This window comes from Equus asinus, chromosome 4 (genome assembly GCF_041296235.1).
Source record: "Equus asinus isolate D_3611 breed Donkey chromosome 4, EquAss-T2T_v2, whole genome shotgun sequence".
NCBI lineage: Eukaryota > Metazoa > Chordata > Mammalia > Perissodactyla > Equidae > Equus > Equus asinus.
In genome coordinates, this window is record NC_091793.1 from 110,980,023 (window position 1) to 111,006,293 (window position 26,271).

The 26,271-nt window shown below is 37.2% G+C and overlaps 1 protein-coding gene across 2 annotated transcripts in view; it reads right to left on the reverse strand.

Annotated features, from left to right (window-relative positions):
* Positions 1 to 26,271, reverse strand: part of SLC25A12 (solute carrier family 25 member 12) — a 94,175-nt gene that overhangs the window by 11,384 nt on the left and 56,520 nt on the right. For both annotated transcript variants that reach the window (XM_014846586.3, XM_070508099.1), the window contains 6 exons: positions 25,905 to 25,998; positions 23,953 to 24,037; positions 13,780 to 13,861; positions 12,340 to 12,498; positions 9,172 to 9,224; positions 8,845 to 8,925 (listed from right to left, as the gene is read on the reverse strand). In XM_014846586.3, the coding sequence (XP_014702072.1) occupies positions 8,845 to 8,925; positions 9,172 to 9,224; positions 12,340 to 12,498; positions 13,780 to 13,861; positions 23,953 to 24,037; positions 25,905 to 25,998 (554 nt within the window). The remainder of the gene's footprint in view (positions 1 to 8,844; positions 8,926 to 9,171; positions 9,225 to 12,339; positions 12,499 to 13,779; positions 13,862 to 23,952; positions 24,038 to 25,904; positions 25,999 to 26,271) is intronic.

Consider the following 26,271-nt stretch of genomic DNA (forward strand, 5'->3'; position numbering starts at 1 on the left):
TTTTTAAAGAGAGGCAAGCATTAATATTAAAACTGACTTACATGTTTTCATTTTTCAGTATTAAGTTGTCATTTCTCTGTTCTAGAACTGAATTACAAATGACACAATAAAAGGGAACAAATCTCATTTTGAATGAGAATTACCTATATACAACAGAAATGGAAAGAATGTAAAAACTTCCATTTAATCTTGTGTCACATAAATTTTTTTTAAGTGAGAAAATAAACCAACTAAAGCTGACAGAAAAGTTAGAGGAGAAAAAGGCTGTAATACTGAGATGTCACCGTGCCTCCTGACGTGCCTGAGGCCACGGGGCTGCACACAGGATTAGGCCTGTTCAACCTCCTGCCCTCACAGTCCCACCCCAGGGGCAGAGTCCACAAAAGGGCTGGGGACCTGGCCCTGCTTGTGCCAAGTCCCCCGTTTACTTCCCTCTTTGATCTGCTGTCTCCTGTAGTTTGGAACTATTTCCCTCCAACACAAATCTGAACAATTCATTATGAAGTCTTCCCTTACGGAGACCGATGAAAATCTAACTTCAATTTAAGGCCGCACCAGCTCCTTAACAGATGTACAAAATCTGTGCATTTAAAACAATCAGACAAACAACAGAAGTAAGAGAATTAGTTGTCGCTAGGACTGACTCAAGGGGAACAGGAACAGACAGTGACTCTGTCTCTCACGCCTTCAACCAGACTTTCTCAGATATTTTATAAAGCAATGGGGAATGCTCCGAGTCTTTCTAAAATAGTCTAGGATAGTGACAGTTTAAAAGGAATCAACTGCAATTTGCTCATTGCTGAGTGACGATACACACCAGGGTGTTAGGGTACGAACAGATAGAACTACACATACCCCCAAGTAGGGTGAAGGAAGAGTCAAAATCCCTGTGTGCCTACTATAAGCCACTTTGACAGAAACAGATACGGATCTTTTACTTGTGTTCACATAAGTATGGAAGCATAAAGTTGGAACCACACTGACTCTTGGGGGTGGGATTTGGAGAAACCATTTCCAAACAACTCTTTAGAGATGTGTAAGCTCCGTGGCTGAGGAAGACACAGCATAGGGAACTGGCCGGCTATGCTTCTTGGCTCCCAGGATTAGTAAATGCTGCAACTAGTAAGCGGGCTTCTTGCTGCACCTATATGCATGTGGGTGTGGGTGTGTGCGCGTGTGCACACACACACATAAGCTGAAGGAGGAAGCATGGAAGAGTGGAAAGATTCTAGGTTTGGAAGGCTGTTGACCTAAATTGTCATTAACTTTGTGACCTTAGATAGGTCATAACCTTTCCATTCCTTGGTTTCCTAATGAGACAACAGGGATCTCAACAACTGCCCTATGTACCTCACAGAGCTCTTGTGCACTAATGTGAGACACTATGAAGACTGAACGCAAGATACCAAGGGAAGGGATGTGTTCTCCAGAAGGTACGCTCCCAGAGGGCTGAGGAAACGCCTGCAATATGACAGGATCACATTAGCCCTTTGCTGAGCAGTGAATACATTTTGAGTTTTAGGACTTCTATCCATTCACAAGTATACACTCTCTGAAGAAGGTAATGTGATCAGGTGAAAGTGCTGTGGTTACAGTGTAACAACATAAAAACAGGTACTTACCAAAGAGGTGTTTAGAAAATACATATAGGTCAGTCCTATAAGTATAAAGTACAGGCTTTTAAAATTTCTCCTTGGTTGACTTGGAAAGACAAATTTTTTCTCACTTAAGTTCATGGATATGTCTAAGAAACTCTACATTATCTTTTTCTTTTGAAAACCACCACAGACACCATTAAGATAATTAGTAGACAAGTCATAGACCAGGAAAAATATTCATAACACATATATCTGATGAAGGACTGTATCCATGGTATATTAAGAACTCCTAGAAATCAGTAATAATAACCTAATAAAAAATAGGCACAGGACTTGAACAGATACTTTACAAAAAAAGATATATGAACAGCCAATAAACACATGAAATGATACTCAATATCTTTAGCCACCATGGAAATGCAAATTAAAACCACAATAAGATATCATTTCACACCAACTAGAATGACTAAAATAAAATAGACTAAGAACATCAAACATTGATGAGGATGTGGAGTTCCTCATACACCGGTGATGACACTGTAAAACGGTCCACCTACTTCGAAGAACCAACTGGCAGTTTCTTTTAAATTGAACATACACCTGCTCCATTCTACTCTTAGATATTCAACCAAGAAAAATGAAAGTACATGTTGACAAAAAGATTTGTACAAGAATGTTTATAGCAGCCTTATTTATAACAGATAAAAACTGGAAACAACCCAAATGTCCATCGACAGAAGAATGGATAAGCAAATTGTGGTTGATTCATACAATGAAATAATGCCCAGTAAAATTAAAAACAAACAAAAGATCAACTACTGATACCCACACAAGGATGACTCTTGAAAACACTATGTTAGGCAAAAGAGGCCAACCATGAAGAATGCATTTTGTATGATTCCATTTATATGAAATCCGAGAAGAAACAAAACTGGTGACATAAATCAGAACAGTGGTTGCCTGGGGGAGCGGAGGAGTGATTAACTAGAAATAGGCGTGAATGAATTTTCTGGGGTGAAATGGTCTATCTTATCTTGGGTGGTGATTTCATTGTTGTTTACAACTGTTGAAACTCACTGAGTTCACATCTAAGATCTGTTCAATTTTTATACGTTAATTATATCTTAATAAATTAACATACATATTAAATTTTTATTATATATACCTATATAATTGGAAAAAAAGAAAGAAAAGCCACTACAAACTTGAATGGGCTCATCCAGATTTATTTTATTTTATTTTTTTTGCTGGGGAAGATTTGCCTTGAGGTAACATCTGTGCCGGTCTTCCTCTACTTTGTATGTGGATCACCACCACAGCATGGCCATCGACCAGTGGTGTAGGTCTGTGCCCAGGAACTGAACCTGGGACCTGAAGCACAGCGTGCCGAACTTTAACTACTAGGCCAAGGGGCCAGCCCTAGATTTATTTTGACACATGGAGAAGGCTCTGATTTGATTCCTTAAGAGACCATTATAGAATAAAAGGAGTTGGTCTTAAAATTAAAATACTTGGGCTCACATGAAACCTGCAGCATATATTAGCTGTGTCATTTGGGGTGAGAGAGTTATCCTTTCTGAGCTTCTGTTCCTCATCTACTTATTTCATAGGAGATGCCAATAGTGAATATTAAAGTACTTTGAATATTCTAAGTTAACATTACAGTATTATTCCTGCCCACAACAGATATCATAATCATTTTTTTTTTTGAGGAAGATTAACCCTGAGCTAACATCTGCTGCCAATCCTCCTCATTTTGCTGAGGAAGACTGGCCCTGAGCTAACATCCATGTCCATCTTCTCCTACTTTATATGTGGGGTGCCTGCCACAGCATGGCTTGCCACGTGCCATGTCTGCACCCAGGATCTGAACCGGCGAACCCTGGGCTGCAGAAGCAGAACATGTGAACATCTGCTGGCCCCCAGATATCAAAATTAAACAGTCAATTATATTTATGTCTGATATGGACATGTAATATGTGTGTGTGTACATATATATATGTGTTCATACACATATAAAGAGAGACTTTCTAATAGAAAAATAAAAACACATGGCCTGATAAGAATGGCTTACCTATGAAAACAAAGGGAAAAAATTATTTTGAAACCTATTGTTACATATACACTACACATACAGCATTCATAACAGACATTTACTGAGTAACTACATACACACAGATACACTCTTAGTCCATCCCCAGCTAAAGAAGGGCAAGCAATTAGTAAACCTAAAGTTCAATTTATAGATACTACAACAAAAAAACTTATGCTAGCACATCTAAATTATCAAAAATTCTGAACTAGTAAGTCTTTTTTGAGAAGGTTTTGATATAAATATAAAAAAATTGGGGTAATGTTCACAATGGAGATGTAAAATTTGAAAACGCACACTCTGTTTATACTTATATTTCCAAAAGTTATACTCTATTTCTAAAGTGAAAAGTTCCACTGTGATTCCCTGCTGCCCTTAGAAAGTGAGAGCTGCTTGCATTTCCAATCAAGAAGTCAGAGTCAATAAAACTTCCATCTGGTTTAAAAAAGAATGTACATGTGTCTGTACCTATATATGCACATGAGCATGTGCACATGCGCATGAAAACGTTAGAAGGTAATATACAAAAATGTTGACAATGGAAAACAAAACTGTTATTTGGTAATATATCTGTTCAAGGGAAATGACCCTAAAAAATTTAGGTTAAAAATTTTTGTGAAAGGTCAAAGACCTAAATGTCTAAGAGCTAAAACTATAAAACTCTTAGAAGAAAACAGAAGTATAAATATTTGTGATCTTGGATTAGGCAATGATTTCTTAGATATGACACCAAAAGCACAAACAACAAAAGAAAACATAGATAAATTGGACTTCATTAAAATGAAAGTCCAATTCTTTCAAGGACACAGTTAAGAAAGTGAAAATATTTGTAAATCACATATCTGATAAGAGACTCTAAATATATAAAGAACTCTTGTAACTCAATAATAAAAGACAAATAATCCAATTTAAAAATGGGCAGGAGCCAGCCCTGTGGTGTAGTAGTTGAGTTTAGCACGCTCCGCTTCAGCGGCCCAGGTTTGCGGGTTTGGATCCCAGACGTGGACCTACATCACTCATCAGTCATGCTGTAGCAGTGACCCACATACAAAATAGAGGAGGACTGGCACAGATGTTAGGTCAGGGCTAATCTTCCTCAAGGAAAAAAAAAGGGGAGGAGAGATTCTGATGGACTTTTCTCCAAAGAAGATATACAAATGCCAATACATTCATAAAAAGAAGCTCAATACCACCAGTTGTTAGATCACAATAAGATACCACTTTACACCCACTAGGATGGGTATAATGAAAAGACAGATAATCACAAGTGTTGACAAGGATGTGGAGAAATCAGAACCCTCATACACTGCTGGTAGGAATGTAAAATAGTGCAGACACTTTGGAAAACAGTCTGTCAGTTCCTCAAAATACTAATTAGAGTTACCATATGACTCACCAATTCCACACCTAGGTATATACCCAAGAGAAATGAAAGCATTTGTCCACACAAAACTTTTTACATGAATATTCACAGCAGTATTATTCATAATAGTGGAAAACAACCCAAAGGTTCAACAACAAATGAATGGACAGACAAAATGTGATGTATCTCTATAAGGAATATTGTTCAGCAATAAGGCCTGCAGTACTGATACACGCTACAACATGGATGAACCTTGAACACACTATGCTGAGTGAAAGAAGGCAGACACAAGAGGCCACATAGTGTACGATTCCATTTGCATGAAATGTCCAGAATTGGTGAATCTATGGAGATGGAATGTTTATTGGTGTTGTCCAAGCCCTCCTGGGAGGAGAGAGGGAAGGCTGGGGGGCAACAGCCACAGGGTACCAGCTTTCTTTTTGGGTGATAAAAATATTCTAAAATTGATTGTGATGATAGTCACACAACTCTATGAATATACTAAAAACTACTGAATTGTACACTTTAAATGGGGGGAATTGTATGGTATGTGAATTATATCTCAATTTTATTCTAAAAATTTTCCTGAAACATAGCAGGCATTCAATGAATGAGAGAATGAATAAATCAAAGAATGAAAGAATGGGAACATAGACCAAATATAAGAGAATACGGATTTGGAGACAGAAGTGGTTTGAATCTCAATTTTTCCATTTACTAAGTGCTGGATTTCACTGAGCTTTTAGTTTCTTCAACTCTAGCTGGGAATAATAATGAGATAATGCCTATAAAGTGTTCAATCCAGTGCAAGATGCTCAAGAAATGGTAGCTATTATGATGAATTATAATCATAAGCACATATTTTCTTTGGCGATATGTAAAATGAAGCAAATCATGATAAAAAATTCTACTTTCAAATTACCACAGTGGAATATGATTAGATTTAAGATTAAGTTTTATCTGGTGAGCATGATAAGGAACTACCCTTTTTCTATGAGATAGAAACATATCCTAAGTCTGGTTCTCTGCACAGAAGAAAAAAACTCTAAATCCTTCTCAGCCTGGACAACTTGTTCAATGAGAACGAATAAATGAAAGAATGAATGGAAGGACACATACCGAACATGAATAAATATGGATTTGAAGCCCAAGTGTTGGAATCTCAACTTGGTCATTTACTAAGTGCGGGATCTCACTGAAGTTTTATTTTCTTTAACACTGGTTGAGAATAATAATGAGATAATGCCTATAAAATGTTCAGCCCAGTAGGAAAAGCTCCTACTGCTCATTAGCAATCTAGTAGATTAGAGCTACATTAAAAGCAAAAATCAGTGTCAATGATAGCGCTAATATTTTAGCTAAGTTGAGTGGTAGGTTCACAGATGCTCATTTTATTATTACTCTTTATATCTATATAGTGTATACTCTTTTGCACATATCAAACATCACATACTTTTAGAATTGGATCATAAAACAAAACAAACAACAAAGAAAAACATATAATGCCTAAGGAGTGGATATTTTTATTTCTTGGTCACTTCATGATCTAATCAATGCATACCATTTTTCCTAAAGGCAGCATGGTCATTGTCATAGCAGTAGAATTTCCCTCCCTTATAGAGGCAACTCAAGGCCCGGGTCCTAGGTGCTCCCTCTGCTGGGGAAAAAACCTATAAAGCCAATACTGACGACTCAGTTTGAGCCATTTCCTCTGAACTAACCTGCATTAGGTTAGTACATTAAGTACATCTTTAAAACGGAGTGATTTGGGGAAGAACAGCAGCACTCTTCTCACCTAGTGGCACTGACAGCATTCAGCCAAACACCCACAGGGACACTGCACATAATATCACCACCACTACCCAGGATGGTGAGGGTTCTCATGATCAGGTTCATGGCAGCCACTCTTCCCAGTGTCTATCCGGTGGCTGCTTACCAGGTTTCATTCAGTAAAGAGAGTATTCCTATATTCCAGAACGCCTGACAGTCTACAAGTAGAGACTCATCCATTTTGTGTAAGACTTTATTCTCCGTTGAAAGACACAGACTTTGGAAGAAGCAGTAGATTAAGCTCTAACGATCATTTACGCTGCAGCGTGATTGAGTTCACCAACAGAAACTCAATAATTGCACATTTTCTTTCCTCCCTGAATGAAGAGGTTTAGAGGGAAGAGGGAAGCAGAAAATGTTCGAGGTGAAGAACTGCAGACAACCTAATCATTCTGCCTAGAGCCCAACCTGACTATCCTTCATGCTGTCAACTTCCGTGTAGACAATCCATCAAAGTTCCAGAAATGAGTCATGATTAAGGAAGAGACTTGGAGTGTCAGTACAACCCTTAAGGCACCCCAGACTTCAAAAGAACTTCCCAAAGTTCAAACCTAGAAACAGGGCCCATAACTACGAAGAACAAAGGAACCAGATATCTGATTATGGTTTAACCACTAGGGTCACCTGTGAGACATGGGACAGGTCACTTTCATGGGCAAAAACCTGTGGATGATACAAATGGAAACAGAAATAATTAGCTACATGGAACAGAAAGAGCATGACTTAGGAAATTTTTGGCAAATGTATGTATGTGCTGTGGCAAAACCGAATCAGGAAACTTCTTAACCAAATTGAAACTAAAACCAGTGAGAAAAAGAATAGTTACGATTTGCAAAGATTCTCTCATTAGAAGGGAAACAATTACAGCAACTAATTGGGGTAGAGGAAGAGGAGAAACTATATTTTTGGTGATCTGCCTAAGCAAAGGTTTTATTCTATGTCCATTATTTGTCCTTCATGAAAAAAAAGCCAGCCAAAGAGGTGAGTTTTCCTCCTGAGAATGCACTTGGGGGCATGCAGGCACACATGCAAAAAGCACGTGCACACACACACACCCCTAGCCACCTCTTCCATAAGAACTTTGGTTGCAGAAAGGTGAGGACCCAGGTATGCGCCAGGCTGACAAATCTCATCAAGGAGAATCCAGAGCAGCCTCTCTCTCTGACCCTCAGGGCATCTTCTCTGAATTAAAAGCCGCAAAGGTCATCGACCTCATCACCTCAGGTTCCACAAGCAACTGAGGAGGGTTTAGCCAAGACTGTCAGCCAATTCAACTGGAAGTTATTAAGGCTTTCAGGGACAAAACCGACTAAATAAGTCTAAAACAAATCATGTATTACCAAATGTGAAATGAACACCACAAGTAAAATTAGTTGAGCTGCACACTTAGATTTGAGAATTGGTCTAAATCCAATGTCATGCTCACACTTTAAAGATAGAAACCCTTGTGCTCTAAATAAATATAATCTGAATGTGTTCAGGATTGTCAACAGCCTCAACATAGTTATGGTTCTTTGCTATATCCTGGTCCCTAAAGAAGGAAAATTATAATTATAACACAATGGTTTACTCAGTCCTACACCTAAAATATAAGGGCCAAATTAATCAGTCATCTCACACTTATTTTAAAGTTCCAGTCAGTATAAGGGTATGGTAACTCTACTCACTACTCTATTTTCCGTGCTATTTAAGAAGAATCAGAATTAGAACTTTAAAAACTGTGGAAGATAATGCATCAGGAGCTTCTAAGAGACCAAGCTGACAAAAACACCACTTCTTTTCTGCACTCAGAACCAGTTAGATGATGCGATGAAATTAAAAAATCATTCCATATGATCACTGAGAAAATCTGCTTAGAATCCTTTGAGTTCAGGGAGAATGTCACTCACATATTATATCTAATGTGTAAGAAGGTTAAAAGAACCTATTTGCCACGAGACATGCCCAGAATTAATACTTACACAACCTCCAGCAAGAATTTCTGCTAAAAGTGGAATGGAGCCATCTCTTCTGGTAAATTTGTCCCGGACAAAATCGTTAACCTAATTAGAAAGACAACATCAGTTAACCATAATTCCCAACCATTTCCTCTACTGGCACATTATTAGTTTTCCAAGTCAGGAAAATATTTGTCTCATTATAAAATTTAAAATTATCAAAAGTTTCCATATAAATTTCAAATTTTACAAATGCCTTGACAGTGGGCCAGTCTCAGCAGCATCAGTTTTAATTTTTGGCTTAATGATAATCTAAACCAATGACATAAATTCAATGAGAAAGAAACTTACAGTCAGTTTAATGGCCTTTTCTGGAGCAACCCCTATAAGTTGTGGTATCAGACCTAGGTAAACAGAGAGAATTGTTAGCAATAGAGATGCACTAGACATGAAGATACAAGCCCAACGAGGAACGGTTTTTCCCATATTATTTACCCATCAAACATTTTAGGGTTTTCATTAAAATGGGAAAAAATGGATTACCCCCAAAACTCTGTATATGTATGTAATAATTATTTATGTCAAATATAATGTTATGCTTTCTTGAGGCTATAAATCCTTTTCTTAAGCACGCTTCCTTTAAAGCCTAGTTATCTAACACCTCCCAAAAAGTACGTGAGGAAGTAATGGAGCCCATGGATCTTCTCTACTCCAGGAACACTGCCAATAACAACGTAACCAAATTCCCTCTCTTTACAACCAACAACATACAAATATACACAGACACTTTAAAGAAGTCAAGGTTATATGCTTGGAAAAGTTCTGCAAAGCATGCTGTAAAGGAGACCCAGATTTTGCCACAAATGATGCTACCTATGTAACAGCATACAGTAGCTTGGTTATTACAGATTACTAGCTCCCATAATTTTCTCTTTAGAGAAACTCAGAATTCAGCACTCATTTATTTAAAAGGAAGCCAAAACTCCAAGAAAAATGCAGTTTTAAGTATCATTTAATGGGTATCTTCTACAAGCAAAAACATATGCCTATTGTATTATTTACTAATATATGTCAAACTTAAGACATTTCAAAAGAATCCTCTTAAAACAAAGGAAATCATTATTCTTAGAAAGTTAAATTTCCCAGGCTGGCTGCAAACTGGAAAAGAAAAAAACATATAAACAATTCAACATCTGTAGATATTCATAGGGCTCAGCTTTCTAAAGCACACAGATTATCTAAATTGTTAGCATACATTTCTTGCGTACATTTTTTAAAGATGCTAACAATAAACACTTTCTATCCTTTAAATCACCCAGCCAAGGGGGAGCTATGTATGTGTTTGCACGCTCACTGCTGATCTTAAGCCTGCTTTGAGGATACTGCTGAGTGATTTTCTATGAGTTGAGAGCCAGCAAGTAATCGTACATACAGGCTACTGTCAGTCAAACTGAATTATCAATGACAAACAAATCCGCACACACCTTAATGGGTAGCAGACTGATTTAAAAGAAGAAATCAGCAGATGGCAGTCTTAACTTGCTAACCCTCATGATTATCAGACCCTATTACTTTTACTCTAACTCCCATACAACCATGTCAGCATGCGTATTTGTTTTACAACTTGCCTCAATAAGGCACATAGAATTTTAATAAAGTACTGATTTACGTCATTTTACCATTGTTTCCTGCAAAGAAATTTAGGCTAATCTGTCAACAATTTTGTCAATCAACTGACAGAATAATGGACCAGTTCTAAGCAATATATGACAATATCAATAATCACAGTGTTCACATATAGGACTCCTACAATCCTTTCCCTAATACAAGAGTCTCTCATCTAAAGGACTGATTTTATCAGCTCACATCCTGAATAAAGGTAGCAATCCCTCTGTCTCCTCACCTCCGCCCCCAACTTGCTATATTGGACCCATTTAATTAACATGACATCTCTCCCAAATGAAATCTTCTGTAAACATCCATCCATTGAGAAGGCTAAATAAACTGTGCAGTATATATCTAGGTTCCTTCTAATAGAGGTCATTCTCTTTAAAAGTATATCAAGGAGGAAGAAAGGTCATCATTCGACAAAAAAAGATTGGAGATGTCAAACAAACACACAACAAACGACCTTAGCACCGCTCGACTCTTAGATTCCCTATTAAATAAAATCTAGATATGCAGAGTTTAATACAGTTTAAAACAAGCATTCACGTGACAATCTGCATTCGGGACAATGCACACTTCTTCCCATGGAGAACACACTGTACAGCTAGAATTTAGAGAGACTAGAGCTCTGAATATTTCAGCAAAATTAATTACAATCATTCTTAGGAGCTGAGTATTTGAGCCTAGTTTGATTTCAGAACCACTCTCTTCTCTTATGCTATACATAATGCCAAACATAAACCTCCTCATGACCCTCTCCTTCAAATCTAAGTGTATCAGAGCTACATTTCTCACTTGAATATCTGCACATAATGCTAACCAGAGGTGTTTTTTCTCCGGTCCATGAGCATAAAGCTTTGTTCAGGACCAGTCTTTCTCTCTAAGGAAGAGGTACTAAGCCAAATAGTTCAACAGAGCTCAGAATGAGCTTGGGATTAATGAGACCGTGTGTGCAAACAAACAAGTACAGTAAATTACATAAATGCCCTGGACTTGAGTATGTAGAGAGTATTTTCAAAGAATTCCAAGTGGCGCCCAAAGAGATTAAAAAATTAATCTCCCTCCCAAAGGAAACCCTAAATTCTAATGTGAAAACATCTACATGAAAGTCATTCTCCCTCCAAAGAGAACAAGTTCCTACAAAGCCAATGGGGGTGGGGAGAATTCTGCATGGGGCCACTGCCTCTGACGCCGACAGCACTGTGCTCAGCCTAGAGCTGGTGCTAACACTCCCTGCAGAAGAAAAGCTCTCTGCTTTCACTCAGAGCCTCTGAACCAAGGGGAGGAAAGGGGCAGGAATGAGGCTTGGAGCCAAAAGGTTTTCTTTTTTTGTAAACTTCAGATGACTCACTGGAAAAGACTTATGAATCTGGAAGAGAGAAAAACATTCGCTATTTCTTCCAGTTGAAACAAGTGGATAAGAGAGTAAACTCACCTTCCAGTGGCACCCTGGCTTCTATTTCACAGAGAAGAGGTGTTTTCCTCCTCTCTAATTCTTTGAGAAAAGAAGCTCTCTATTTTTTAGCTGCCGTCCTCGTATTCCACCTGCAGACGTGCACCTTAGTTTGTAAGAGCACGGTGACCAGAGACCCACGTTGGGACACACGCAGGATTTGAATTCCAAGAAATATAAATAGCAGGAAGAAGAAATGAAGACCTTGTCTTCAGACTAATAGTGCTAGTTACCAGCAAGAATGTAAAAAGGGAAACGAGCAATCAGAAAATAAAAAGAGAGAAACAGCCCTAGTCTGACTGGGCAGGGTACACACTGATTTTCATAATATGCAAGTTGAAATCTGCCGCTGGTGAGATAAAACCACTAACTTCAGCAGCTGAGATTTGCTTACTCACCTCGGTAGAGTCCAAAGAAGCCCTCATAACGCAAGACTTTCTTGAAACAGTCAAAGCTGTTTTTGTACATCAGCTCCCCCACGACAGAGCCACTGCCACGCTGGTTTTGCATGCGGGTCTTCACCAGATCTATAGGATACACCGCAGTGGCCCCCACAGCTACAAATAAAACAATTTTAAGGGTTCAAAGAGAGCATAGTTAAATGGAGAATCTATAAGGACAACAAATCTCATCTCGAAGGACTAGAAAATAAAACACAACATCTATCCTCACGAAAGAGACTGTGTTATTTTTCCTTCTCCCATACACAGCTCAAGGATGACAGGCTTGCAGCTATTGGGATCCATAAATACAGCTGCTTCAGAGAAGAACTGCAGCGGATTTTCAAGTCATCACCAACATTACATAATCAACACTCAATTTTCTGTAACATTAAACTATTATATGTAAAACATATTTCTATATATTTCCCATTAAATGCTTAAATATTATACAGTTACCCCTTAAAATGACTATATATGTATACGTAGGTGGCTGTAATCTTAAAATTTAGTTTGCCAAATTATTTTGATAAATTAATCTTAGTTTGAAACCACAATATTGGAACCAAATCTCAACATGACCCTATCCCTATGTACAGAATTTGGTTTAAAAAAAACCCAAAAGGACAGGCTTTAGAATTTCTCAGGGACTGAGAAGTTTCTAACACGAAGTAGAGTATTATATTTTTCAACTGTTGAAAACCAAAATAAGCTTTGCAACTTCTAAAACTGAGACTAAAAAGAAAAAAATGATAGTTTCATCAGTCCAGGCTTGTTTTGAAAAATCCTAAGTATTTTAATCACACCTGTGGGGTTCTTCTCAACAAAGCAACTTCAGATTCTACACATCTTCTATAGAGAGATTGAAGCAAAAAAAGTCTCTCAAACTTTGCCTAGGAACAGGGAGGGGAGGTTCATTTTAGCAAATAAACTATAAGTTTAGATAGTCTTCAACCAGTAAAAGAGGAGAGGAAAAAAATAGAAGCAGAAAAGCAAAAGTGAATTGCTTTGAGAGGTTGTTTTATTTCATAAGGTTCTGGAATTTGTACCCCAAATCTTGATTTCCTACCTGCCTCATCCCCAAAACCATAAACACAGCCTTAGTCTCCATTTCTTCCACCGGCTCTAACCAGCATAATTAAGGTGAGTGCGGCACTGCAGCCAAGACTTCCACATTATTACAGAGCTTTTGTCCTGAAGACAGACTGGAGCCAGAGAGGCCATGGCCGTGCTGTGACAAGTCTTCTGATCACAGGTAAAACATAAAGAACACTTCAGAAAGCGCCGCAGGCGTGACCCGCGGGAACAATGAACTGCACCTTTGCTGATCTGTCCCAGTCTAGTGAGATAATATTACATTAACACAAGCTTGAAACAGCACACAGACATGTCACTCACCTCCAGCAACTGAGCCCAGAGTGAATCTGTAAGCGGACTCGGCAATCTGGAGCCAGACAGTCCTGCCTAAACCGTGAGATTGCTGTGGGGAGGAGGAAAACATGTAAAAAATTTTGTAAAAGCATAGAGCAAATGAAGAAAGCCACAAGTCAGCTATTTTCAGGTTTTAAAATAGATACCTCTATTATTAGCATTTAAAAACCATATCCAGCCAAACAGACACAGTAGCTTTTCTCCCTTCACTTTTTTCCAAGCCTATTAATGCCTCATTTATCTGCTACTATTGAGGAAGACACTATTATTCTACAGAAATGAATCTTTCAGGTAAATAAACATTTAGATATAAAATCTTTCCCCCTTCTTTACGTTAACCAACTAAAAATTTAAAAATTTCTCTAAAATGTACAAAAACTATCTTCATTCCTAAATCAGAGAACGTTGATCATCATCTACCATTTCTAATGACTGCAGGTCACCATATTCCTACGTCCATCAGTTACTGCACCAAGATCTAATGCAGCTGTTTGTGCTATTTCCCCACGCTCGACAGCTATTACTTCTTTCACCAACAGCCTTCTACTTTGATTTTGCTGCCTCTCATCTGTCAGGGCTGGAAAAATCACATAACTAGGATTGTTAGGATTATATGTAAAGCAAAATCAAGGGCTTCTCTTTTGGGCTAAGGTGAAAGACTTCAATAACTACTATTTCAAGGGTTCAGAGCCTGTGCTCCCTTATTTCTGGCTTTGCAGCTCAACCACCGAGGTTATCGCTAGTATCTGTGACTGGTGCTATCGAGCATTTGCCCTCCTACATCTATGTATTCCCCAGCTCTACCTGTGCAAAGAAAACAATTGAGGGGCTTTAAAAAAATAAATCCCTGCGGACTGGGGCTTATACATTTTTAAAAGGCTTCAAATCATTCTGCACGGCAGTTAGGTCGAGAACCACTGTCCTAGCCACATTTATAGTTCTAATATAAAATCCATGACGATAAGAAAGCAAAGAGGAAAATCCTATTCTGATTCAGAATGTTATTTCATAGGTATCCCACAGCATAAAGGATCTGAAATAATTTGTCTCTATTAGTGTGTCGGTCTTGATCTTTAATATTTTCATCCCCAAAATAGCAATTATGCTACATAAACAGTCCAAAATGGAGGAATAAAATATTTACTTTACCATAAAGGAAAGTTGAAAAATATTAACTAGGAATGAGCTTTTTAAAAACAGCATAGGGGCTGGCCTGGTGATGCAGTGGTTAAGTGTGCAGGGTCTGCTTCAGTGGCCCGGGGTTCGCCAGTTCAGATCCTGGGGGCGGACATGGCACCGCTTGGCACGCCAAGCTGTGGCAGGCATCCCATATATAAAGTAGAGGAAGATGGACATGGATGTTAGCTCAGGGCCAGTCTTCCTCAGCAAAAAGAGGAGGATTGGCAGCAGATGTTAGCTCAGGGCTAATCTTCCTCATAACAAACAAACAAAAAAACCAGCATAATAAAAAGTTTAGATACTCTCAGAATAATTTAATGGAGAGGGAATCTATGCCTAAAGTCTGAAAGAAGGAAAAAAAGTAAGCTAGTCTACTCTGATTTGCTTTCATTTGTACAATCTCTTCAAAGCTCAATTAACCAAACTAAATATGGCAAAGCCAGATATTAACAAACAAGTTGGAAAGCAGCCTATTGAAATATTTTATCTGCCTTCCTGTTTTGTAAATTTTGCACCACAATAAGTATCATTTCTGTTTTAACCAAAGCATCTGATATCTAAATATTTAATGTTTGATTGTGATCTCTGTAGACAGAGATCTTTTAAAAGCTCATTATGCTTACCAGAGTGTTGTGGTTCAATAAATTGCACAGTAAAAATGAAAGTAAGTAATGTTTAATGAAAAGTCAAGATGAAACCCATGGAAAATCCGGCAATTAGTTCAAATAATATCACTACCATACTTTATAAATCTCAACTATCCCAATATACCAATTTAGGTGAAAATATACATCTATTATATCCAAAACTGAATTTAGTACACAGGAGAAACCATCATAAAAAAGGTGGAAAATTACACATAGTAGGACATAATCATAGTCTTGCAGGGAATACATTTTTCCTATCAAGTTAGCCCAAGCAACTGCATAGCCATCCATTATGTCTGATTTACATGCTGTAACAAAAGTGAGCGATTAATAATTTGAGATTGATACTTTTATTTGAAATCTAATAAGAGAAAAAGCAGGCTATTTTAACAAAACCTTGAGTATAAGCCTAATTTTGATTCATTCACAGAGCAGCAAGAAATGTGCCATCCAAAAAGATAACTACTTTTTGTTCTGTTTATTACTATACTAATAATACTAATTTTAGACTGTTTAGGGATTTGCTGTCTTCCAAAGGGTGAAAGTACCTCACCAAGCACTCAGAACCTGTGCCCTAATGCAGCCCACAGGGGGCCAATGCTTTTCAATCTTCCGTAAATAAACTCCCTTGTGAGACCATCAGAACGCTGACTCTCAGCAATTTCTACCCACAGTGAGACCACACTGTCCTATTTTGTCAGTCGGTCCCCTGTGCATACAAAGGTAAGATGGCTATACTATGGACAGGACAGGTGACGTGCTAAAGGTCTCACCATGAAACAGGGAATAAGCAGAGCGATGGCCCTGGTCACTCCTCTGCATTCTCATAAGACTCATTCTTAAGTCAACAGTCTCCAACTACTGTTTATGAGTGAACACTCCTGCCAAGCAAAGATTTTAAGCATCTAACCCCAATATATACATATATTACATATATATACCCCAATATATACATATAATACATATAATATACATTTTTAAACAGGTACATAAATAGAAATCATAAAAGAATGAGATGAAAAGAAATGATTTTTTTAAATTTTATTTTTCATTCATTAATGAAAAAACCGTTGTGGTATCATTTTAAGGTACTATATTGCCTGCATATGCTTCAGTTAGTTTTTTAAATGTTAATTGAACACACTGAGGTTAACCAGCTAATTGTGATAACTCTGCTTCAAAGACAACATAGTTGAAAACAAACACGATCTGTATCTTCAAGGTAAAGACGATGTTTAACATCACATATTCTGAAGCAATTTAAACTATGGCATTCTGCATAGACTTAAAAATCTTTTAAAATCAATGTCACTGTTATGCTATTAAACATGTAGCAAAATGTTTTTAACTTCTAAAAACATGCAGATAAAACTTTTTTCTGAAACTGGAGTTTTTCAATCACAAAACCAGGTGAAAATAAACCTCATTCTCATAGATTATGAATTATTTTCAATCATGTCTACTTTCAAAAGAATATGTTGTATTAAAACTAACAGGATAAAATGGTTATGATCCCAAATAAGAATAAAGTAACCACTAATTCCCTTATTCACATAGAAGATTTCTCCTGTGTTCAACTACATATATTTTCTTTATACTCTCTTCCTTTAAAGAATGCATATAAGCCCTACAAAATCCAATGAAAACTGAAGGATTACATTGTGCTTTAATTCTCAGCTAAAAGCATCTCTAACTATAAATACTCAAAGGTCTTTTGAAAGAAATGTCGCCTCCACTCTTCTTACACAGAATTTATTTTAAAAACATACATATAAAAATATATATCTATGGTTACTAAAGGAATTTTTTAGGCTTAGCTATCACTATAACTTATGGTTCGCTTGTATTCAGGTATGTAAATTAATGTAATTAATACTATGGATTTCATTTCATGAATATTCATAAGTAGAATGCTACTGTAGCTGTCATCCCTATTAATGACTGTGTACTGAATTTTTAGCATTTAGGCTGAAAGAAAATACTCAGCACTAAGAAGATCGCCTACCGTGAGCAAATGGGCCAAAGGAAAAGGCACTCTTTCCCTTAAGGTTATGATTATGATCATGAAGGTGATATTTAACAAGATTAATTAAGTGTTTTTCAAAGCAAAATAAGAGCTGAGAATCTTAAATGATTTTTAACCTGCTCCCTTAGCATATGTATGTGTATGATAGGAAATGACTTGAGATCTCATTTGGAGAGGAGAAAGTTCTTTTGCTTTTGTTGTCAAATGTACCTCATCCTATAAATAAGAATTAGATAAAGCAAACTCATGTCAGTTAACAAGTTAAGCAACTTGCCCAAACCGCGCTGCTTCACGTGGTGTGCCAACCCGATACAGAGGTCTGCCTCTTCCGAATGGCACACTATTCATGGATAGAAAAAAAGGAAGGAAAAGCTGATGTCTTTTACACTGAGCATAGGAGGGGGGAACAAAAGGCTAGATTTTATACCAACTAAAACGTATGACTGGAACGGCAAAATAAGGCTAGGGAAAGTAAAACGAAATTCTTTTGTCAGCAAATCACACCTACGAATTTAATAAGCCTGGATATGAATTCAGTATTCTTGGCTTTACAAAACAAGATTAAAACCCAAAGCTGTGACAGTCAAAGAGATGGGAGTAAAGAAAAAGAAAAAAAATTTCTCCTTAATGCTAAACAATATATACTTTTCTCTCAGTAAGAGGGGGATTAGATTGTGTTAAAGACTGTAATAAGTCTTTAAATCTAATAATTTAAATGATGTAAATGGTTAATAAATAAATAAAACTAATATATAAACCCAATTTCTTCCTTTTTGAGAACAGACTTCCATTTACGGCAAAACTATCATGAGTGACAGAGGTAAAAAGTTCCCAAAAAAAGGAACTAGCAAGCTCCTTTACTCATGAATCCAAAGTTCGAAGAAGATCCCTAAGAACGCAAAAGAGAAACAGTCCTATGTCGAAGGAATGCTACACATGAAATAGGCAGAAAAATCATTCTAACAATGCTTTGGCAGAACCCAACCCAGTTCTTTGTGTGAGTGGTCTGTAGCTTGAATACAAGTTCCCATAGAAACAAAAACTGTTTTAAAAAGTACATATATGCCCAAGCAGGTCCATCATAGATCTTTACCCCATTCAGCTGAAAAAGTAATTGTGATACACAGTAAAGAAAAAGAAGTTTGTTTACCCATTCTCATACGGGGCCAAAACTGTTCTTTAACCTGGTTTTAACCTCCAAAGTGCTTTGTGCTCCAAAAATGTCACATCCTCTTCTCTCTGCAACCCATCTCCTTTTATTTAACTCACTTTTCTCATTGTTCGTCTCCATCCCACAACAAATTTACCCATTCTACTGTTGATGAATATTGGAGAATTTTTTCCAATATTTTACTATTGCAAATAACACTGCTATATACGTTCTTGCAAGTGTCTTTTAATCAACACACGTACTCATTCCTCTTAGGGACTACACCAGGAGAGGAACTGCCAGGTCACAGGGCATGTGTCTCTTCAACTGTAGTTGATACTGGCGAATGCTTTCCAAAGTGGTGATGCAGCTTTACGACAGTTACCATCCCTCCACCTCCTGAACACTCGCCATTGTCAGAGTATTATTTTGGCCAATCTGGATAGTATAAAACAGTGCTGAATTGTAGTTTTAATGTGTATTTTCTCTGTTTACTAATGATACTAAACTTTCCTTGCTTTCTTCTTTTCTCCCTCTCCCTTCCTCCCTCTCTTCTGCCATTCGGATCTCCTCTATCGTTACCTTCTGTGTAGTTTGTCTTTTCAATCCTTTTAGTGATATGTTTCAATGAACTAAAGTTCTTAAATTTAATGATGTTTAACTTATTAATCTTTTTCTTTATGACAGGTATTTTGTACTCTGTTTATGAAATCTTTGCTTATCTCTTGATCACGAATATAATCTCCTATGTTACCTTCTCTATGCTTTTATCTTTCATATTTAGAACATTCCAACTGAAACAGATTTTTGTGTATGGTGTGGGGTAGGGGTTTCTTTTCTATATGAATATCCATTAATTAAATTTTTAGAAAATGTATGTAGAATTTCAGCCAGCACAAAAAAATTTAAAAAGTAAAACATTTCAGGCAATAAATATAAAGATATAATTCTTCCTCACCTCCTATCCCCTTCCACCTAAGGAAGGCAGATGAGGATGGATGAAGGAGTTGTGTCATAAATACATCTGAGCCCAACTTGGAGCTTGCTCAGATAGGCTTCTCATATTCAACAACAGGAACAACCACCACAATAATAGCAGTTAACACATTGCATGCTAATGTTAGTGCATTTTCTCATGTAATTCTTACAATAACCCAATCAGATGGATACTATTGTCTCTATTTAATAAATGAGGAAACTGAGAAAGGAAGGATGCTACATAATCAGTGCCCAAGTTCTTAACCTCTGCCTCTCATAACTTCCCTTCTATTTCTGAGCTCACAGGTCTCTATCATGAACATGTTTTTGTAACAACTTTCACAGGGAGGTAACAACAAAACATGCTGTCCTTCCTATTTTATATCTAAGTTTCAAGTAGATTCCTGTAGGGGAACACTCCACATATGAAATGTAGATAATTATGTATTCCTAGTTTGGCAATATAGGAAAAATTATAAGAGAGTAAAAAATGTCTTCTGGAAGTGACACAAAAATAGTTATACTTAGCATTATTGTAATTCTGTGCCCTAGAGAATTTCTAAAAACTGAGTCACTAAACTAGTAGTCTACATGGCTGCCTTAGAATGCCTCACAATCTAAAATATATTAACCAAAAAAAGTCTTTTCTAGACTGAAAATTGCAGAATGTTCACTACTTTGGTTGCTGTAAGGACTTAGGCATACTTTTACATTATTCTACTTGGCTCCTAGTCTGTATTCCTTACAAAGTTTTAATGCTACAAGGAAAAAAGGAGGATACATTTAGAATTTTGAAAGTAAAATAAAAATAAAAATCTACTGATTCACACCATTTTTACAGAGTGTAGAAGCTTGAAGGAATCTTGGAAACATTTGAAGGTACTCACTTTACTATAGGAGAAACTGAGGTCCATAGAAACTTGTACCAGATCCCAAGGACAGTGAAGTTCAGATTTTATGATGGCTGTGACTAGGGACATTAAATTTGAATCCCTCTTAATCTTCATAAATCTGTTTCTACGAAATTCTAAAAATTACTTATGATTTCTGAGTTTTATTTTCTCAGGTGTTGTTTTCACAATAATTTATAGGGGAAAAGTAGATTTAAAATCTTCATTTTTGTTTATTCCTAACCCTCAGCAATCCAATCTAGCTGATATGTGACAGGAAGAACAATGCAGGCTCTGAGTTCCTCCTTTGGGGACAATGCAAGAATATGCAGGATCTCTCCCTGCTCTCTGGAGATTCCAGATCCCTGTACCATCCTACTGGTTAGGAAAAAGGCAGAGAAAGCACCCCACCACCACTTGATATGCCAATCGGAAACCCAGGGAAAGAGGAGAGAGTGATTGTTTTTATTACTGCCCATTTCCTATGTATGTGACAAGACCTTTTTTTGTTTGTTTGTTTGTTTTGGTGAAGAAGATTGTCCCTGAGCTAATACCCCTGCCAATCTTCCTCTACTTTGTATGTGGGTTGCCGCCACAGCATGGCTTGATGAGTGGTGTACCAGTTTGCACCTGGGATGTGAACCTGTGATCCCCAGCCACCAATGCACAGCATGCAAACTTAACCACTATGCTATTGGGCTGGCCCAGAGACAAGACCTTTGAGGCCACCCATGCCAGCATAAAAGCATCAGTGCTGCCACTGAAGGCAGGCAAATCATCTTCGAAACTGTCTTCAAGAAAATTTATACCAGTAGCAGAATCATATCACCCTCCTAAGAACTAAGAAACACGAGAGATGTAGATTTAGGACACCAAAAATTACAAAGAAAACTTGCAGGTATGGCCTCTAGGATGCAAGTGAAACAAAAAGTAAGAGCAGCAGAAAGGCTGAGAAAGGAGGAAAAGAGTTGAGACTTTTTAATTCATTACACTGTTTTTAATAAGCTAAACGAAATATTCCCCAATTACAAAATTAAGGACACCCCTAGGGAAAGCTCTATTCATAGACATGAAACACTGAAAAATACGTCCTTTTGAAATGCAATTTTTCAAACTTTAAGAGCAAATTTTTATAAATGTATACCACAAAATCTAAACAAATTCGGTAAGAGCTCTTTAAATATTTCAATTTCTCAAATTTTTAATAATTTCATTAAATTTTATTATAAATCAATGAATTGGAATAAATCCATCTACTTTTAAAGGCTCTAAGAACTTGTAATGGAAATAAACTTTGAGGGCTGCAGATAAGAGTTTTTTGCACTAAAGATGCTAAACTGCAATAGGTTATTACAGATATATTTTAATCCGCAGGAAGATTTGTTACACACCAAGCAAAGTATTAATATAAAATGGAGATATAAAAGCAATATTTTCCATTTGCGATTTACTTACCTGACTACAAAAGTTCTTGTTTATTATGTAAAATAAAACTGGAAATTCTAATTAGTTTCAGAGGCAGAATCATTCCATGGAGCTCAAGTAGAAGAAGGATTTCCTACCGGAATGTCCCAAAGTGAACCACACTATAAACTTGATTTTTCACAAGCACACTTGGGTATTCACCAATGTGGCAGCAATGAAGAACAAGTGGACTTGGGCTCTCTCCATGGCATGTCCATTTAGCTTGTTTCTCTCTCTGCTTGTCTCCTGTCTTCTCCCTCCTCTCCCCACGACCTCCCCATGTCTCCCAGCCTCACAGAACATCATAGTCCCCTAAAGACTCACAAGAGACACAGGTCTCATGTCTACTAGAACAGGGAAATACCAGGAGGACAAGGACTAGTCCTCTTAACCCTCACCCACCCACCCAAAGCCATGCGACCATCTCTACCACTGAGGTTTCCTCCAAATGCTACAGAAGTTGGAATTTCAGTTTAAAACAAGATGGCTTTAAAAACCATTCCATTTCACTCTTCAAGGTAATATCATGGGGCTTATTTTCCTACCAAAACACTATTTTTGAGATCAGAAATAGGACTGCATTAACTTTATAGAACTCAGAAGCTTTGTTTTAATCATCCTAACATAAAAAAAAACCAAACTAACATTTTATCAAAAACGTAATGATAATCAAGATTTTCTTTCTGGTTCATTAATTAGTTTTCCTCTATTATTGCTTTAATCTGTAAGACACAATCTCAGTGAAAGATTTATTTCATTAGAGGAATGTTTTGTATTTTAAAAACCCTATAAATATCAATTTACTGTCACAAGGTGAACTTAACACTAATCTTTAAATGTGACTAGACAAATGAAAGGAAAAGACTGCTAATTCCAGGGGGAAGGAAGCCAAGCTCATGTATGTCTGCACTCTTATTTTCCTTATCTTCATAACAAACTAAAATAAAAAATAAAATAAAATAAAAAACTAAACTAAATAAAATAAAGCTAAAATAAAAAAACATAAACATAAATCTAGTTACCCCATAAAAATATCCTATGAGGGTGGGGGTAAGAGTTATATAAAGGTAATTTTTTTTGTCTTTATTTTTTTTTTATTGAGTTATTGATAGGTTACAATCTTGTGAAATTTCAGTTGTACATTAATGTTTGTCAGTCATGTTGTAGGTGCACCACTTCACCCTTTGTGCCCACCCCCCACCCCACCTTTCCCCTGGTATCCACTAAACTGTTCTTAGTCCATAATTTTAAATTCCTCATATGAGTGGAGTCATACACAGATTATCCTTTTCTCGCTGGCTTTTTTCACTTAACATAATTCTCTCAAGGTCCATCCATGTTACTGCAAATGGAATGATTTTGTTCTGTTTTGCAGCTGAGTAGTATTCCATTGTATATATGTACCACAACTTCTTTATCCATTCGTCTGTTGCTGGACACTTAGGTTGCTTCCATGTCTTGGCTATTGTAAACAGTGCTGCAATAAACATTGGGGTGCATAGGACTTTTGGGATTGCTGACTTCAAGCTCTTTGGATAAATACCCAGTAGTGGGATGGCTGGATCATATGGTAGTTTTATTTTTAATTTTTTGAGGAATCTCCATACTGTTTTCCACAGTGGCTGCACCAGTTTGCATTCCCACCAGCAGCGTATGAGGGTTCCTTATAAAGGTAATTTTTGAGCTAAGTAAAGTCTTTTTTTGGACAGTAGTTTTAACTTTCATAGCATTCGGAAGCTTTAGACTGCCATGTACACAGTATTTCAGCATTTTTGAAGGTGATTCTATTTATGAGACTCCTCCTACCTGTCTCTGAAGTTCTGCCAGGTTGTAAGGTAAGGCCCCCTCAGCCAGTGGGGCTATTCTCTCAATATCTGCCAAAGTCAAGCGCCTTCAGGCAAAAAAGAAGGGAAAGAAAAAACGATTAGACATCGACAAATTTCTCACACCAAGATTATCTGTCTTCACAAAAAAGGGGGGAGGGGAAGAACTATGGTTTAAAAGTAGTATTTCCCAAGGCCGGCCCAGTGGCGCAGCGGTTCAGTGTGCACATTCCGCTTCTCGGCGGCCCAGGGTTCGCTGGTTCGGATCCCAGGTGCCAACATGACACCGCTTGGCAAGCCATGCTGTGGCAGGCGCCCCACATATAACGCAGAGGAAGATGGGCACGGATGTTATCTCAGGGCCAGTCTTCCTCAGCAAAAAGAGGAGGATTGGCAGTAGTTAGCTCAGGGCTAATCTTCCTCAAAAAAAAAAAAAGAGTAATATTCCCCTATTCACACAGATCATTTCAGAAAGAAAAAAAAATCTTTAGACTGTGCTTGCCACAACAAAAAGCAAAAGACTCCAGAGAAATAATGTGGAGTACACAAATTTAATAAGACTCCAATGATAGATATTAAAAGTAAAAAAATAATTCCTGCCAGAAGCAAAGTAAAGACGTTGATAGTTCATACAAACTAAACGTATTCACCTAGCATATATATTTAATGCATAGGTGTAAAGTATCTCGAGAAGGATAAACACAAAACAGATTAACACTGGTTGTCTTTAAGAAAAGGCACAGGGTAGAGGGGAGACTTTTTCGTGGCATGCTCTATTAAACTCTTTAAGTTTTGAACCATGTGAATGTACTAACGTTTTCAAAAAATTTACTTAAAAATAAGTACATTCCATGAACCAGCTAGAGGGTCACACCAGATCCAGTTTTGAGAAGCATGTTTAGAAAGCATTTATTATTATGAAGGAGGCTCAAACCTTAGCTAAAAATGTGAATTCTACGTGGATGAGGCATGGCCTGATATTTCATGTCAATCACCAAAGATGGACTGGTATATTTAGTATTATCTCCAGTTCAATTATATAGAACGAAGGCAATAAATCACCCATGTACACTCAACTTCTATTAGTCCTCAGTTCTAGAGTTAAAACCCATTTTTCAGATATTCCTACACTTAAATAACTACTAGAGGCGAGTGAAAAAAATCTGACCCCTTAATAGATTGTAAGTGCCTTATCCCACAGGTCCTGCTGGGAGCCCACAGATAAGGGTTTTTCTTTTGGATTTGCCTAAGATTTTGCAAATTAAATACCCTCTATGTGCTTTGGTTAGTTCAGTCTATAAAATAGAGGCATAAAACATCTGAGTTGTCTGTGACAGTAACTATGATGATAATATCACAGGAATATTTCAAGAAAATAATACTCTCCAACACAAAATGGTATATACTGTTTAGTAAAATGACTATTCGGGATGAACCAAAAAGATTACAAGATTCCTGAACGTGCACCTCAGTTTCTATTATAAATTTAGGCAAATTTCCACAAATCTCTTAAAATGCCTAACACCTCCTCACAGTCCAAATTAAATCAAGTTTCCATCCCTCTCTTACTTCTTCTCGCTTCCCTCCCCTTCTCTCTCATTTTTCTTCCTTCACCCATTTCCCTCTCTCATGTCCCTCAACCCCTAATCCTTTCTTTTACCTCTTTCTCTCCATCTCTTCTCTTCCTTTTCCCTCCCCTCTTCTCTCTTTTTCCCCCTCTTTTTTTCTCTCCCTGTCCCTCCCTCTATCTCCTCCTACCTTTAAAGTGTCTTCCTCTGTCTCTCCCTCCTCCCCTTTTCTCCTATCTGCCTGTCTCTCTTGGAATTTATACACTGAATAAAGGATTGCTAAAATGAACTGAAAGCAGACGACTGATTCACATGTTAAAACAGCTGTCCTATAACAAATATCATGGCGAATTATCGGAATAGTTACCCTGTAGCATTATATAAGTCTGCAAGCTGGTATAGGATATCAATTTCTAGTGGGGTGACTTGGCCATAGCGGATGGCACTCTGGGCGAATTCCTCTGGAAGAAAAAGAAAATATTTCAAAATCCTAAAAGATTCTTAATTTACAACAAACTTCTACCTTAAGCAACTATAATCTGAAAGCTTAAGGCATTTTCATACTATTTTAGAAATCTAAAACACAATTTAAATACCCAAGTTCAACTATATAGGAATAACTACAAAATTCCAAAAGCTGGCAAAAGATAAAATGTTAAGATGATAAAACAGATAAAGATAAATTAACTTCTAAGATGAAACAATCTCTTTAGAATCCTCTCTCTTATCTTATT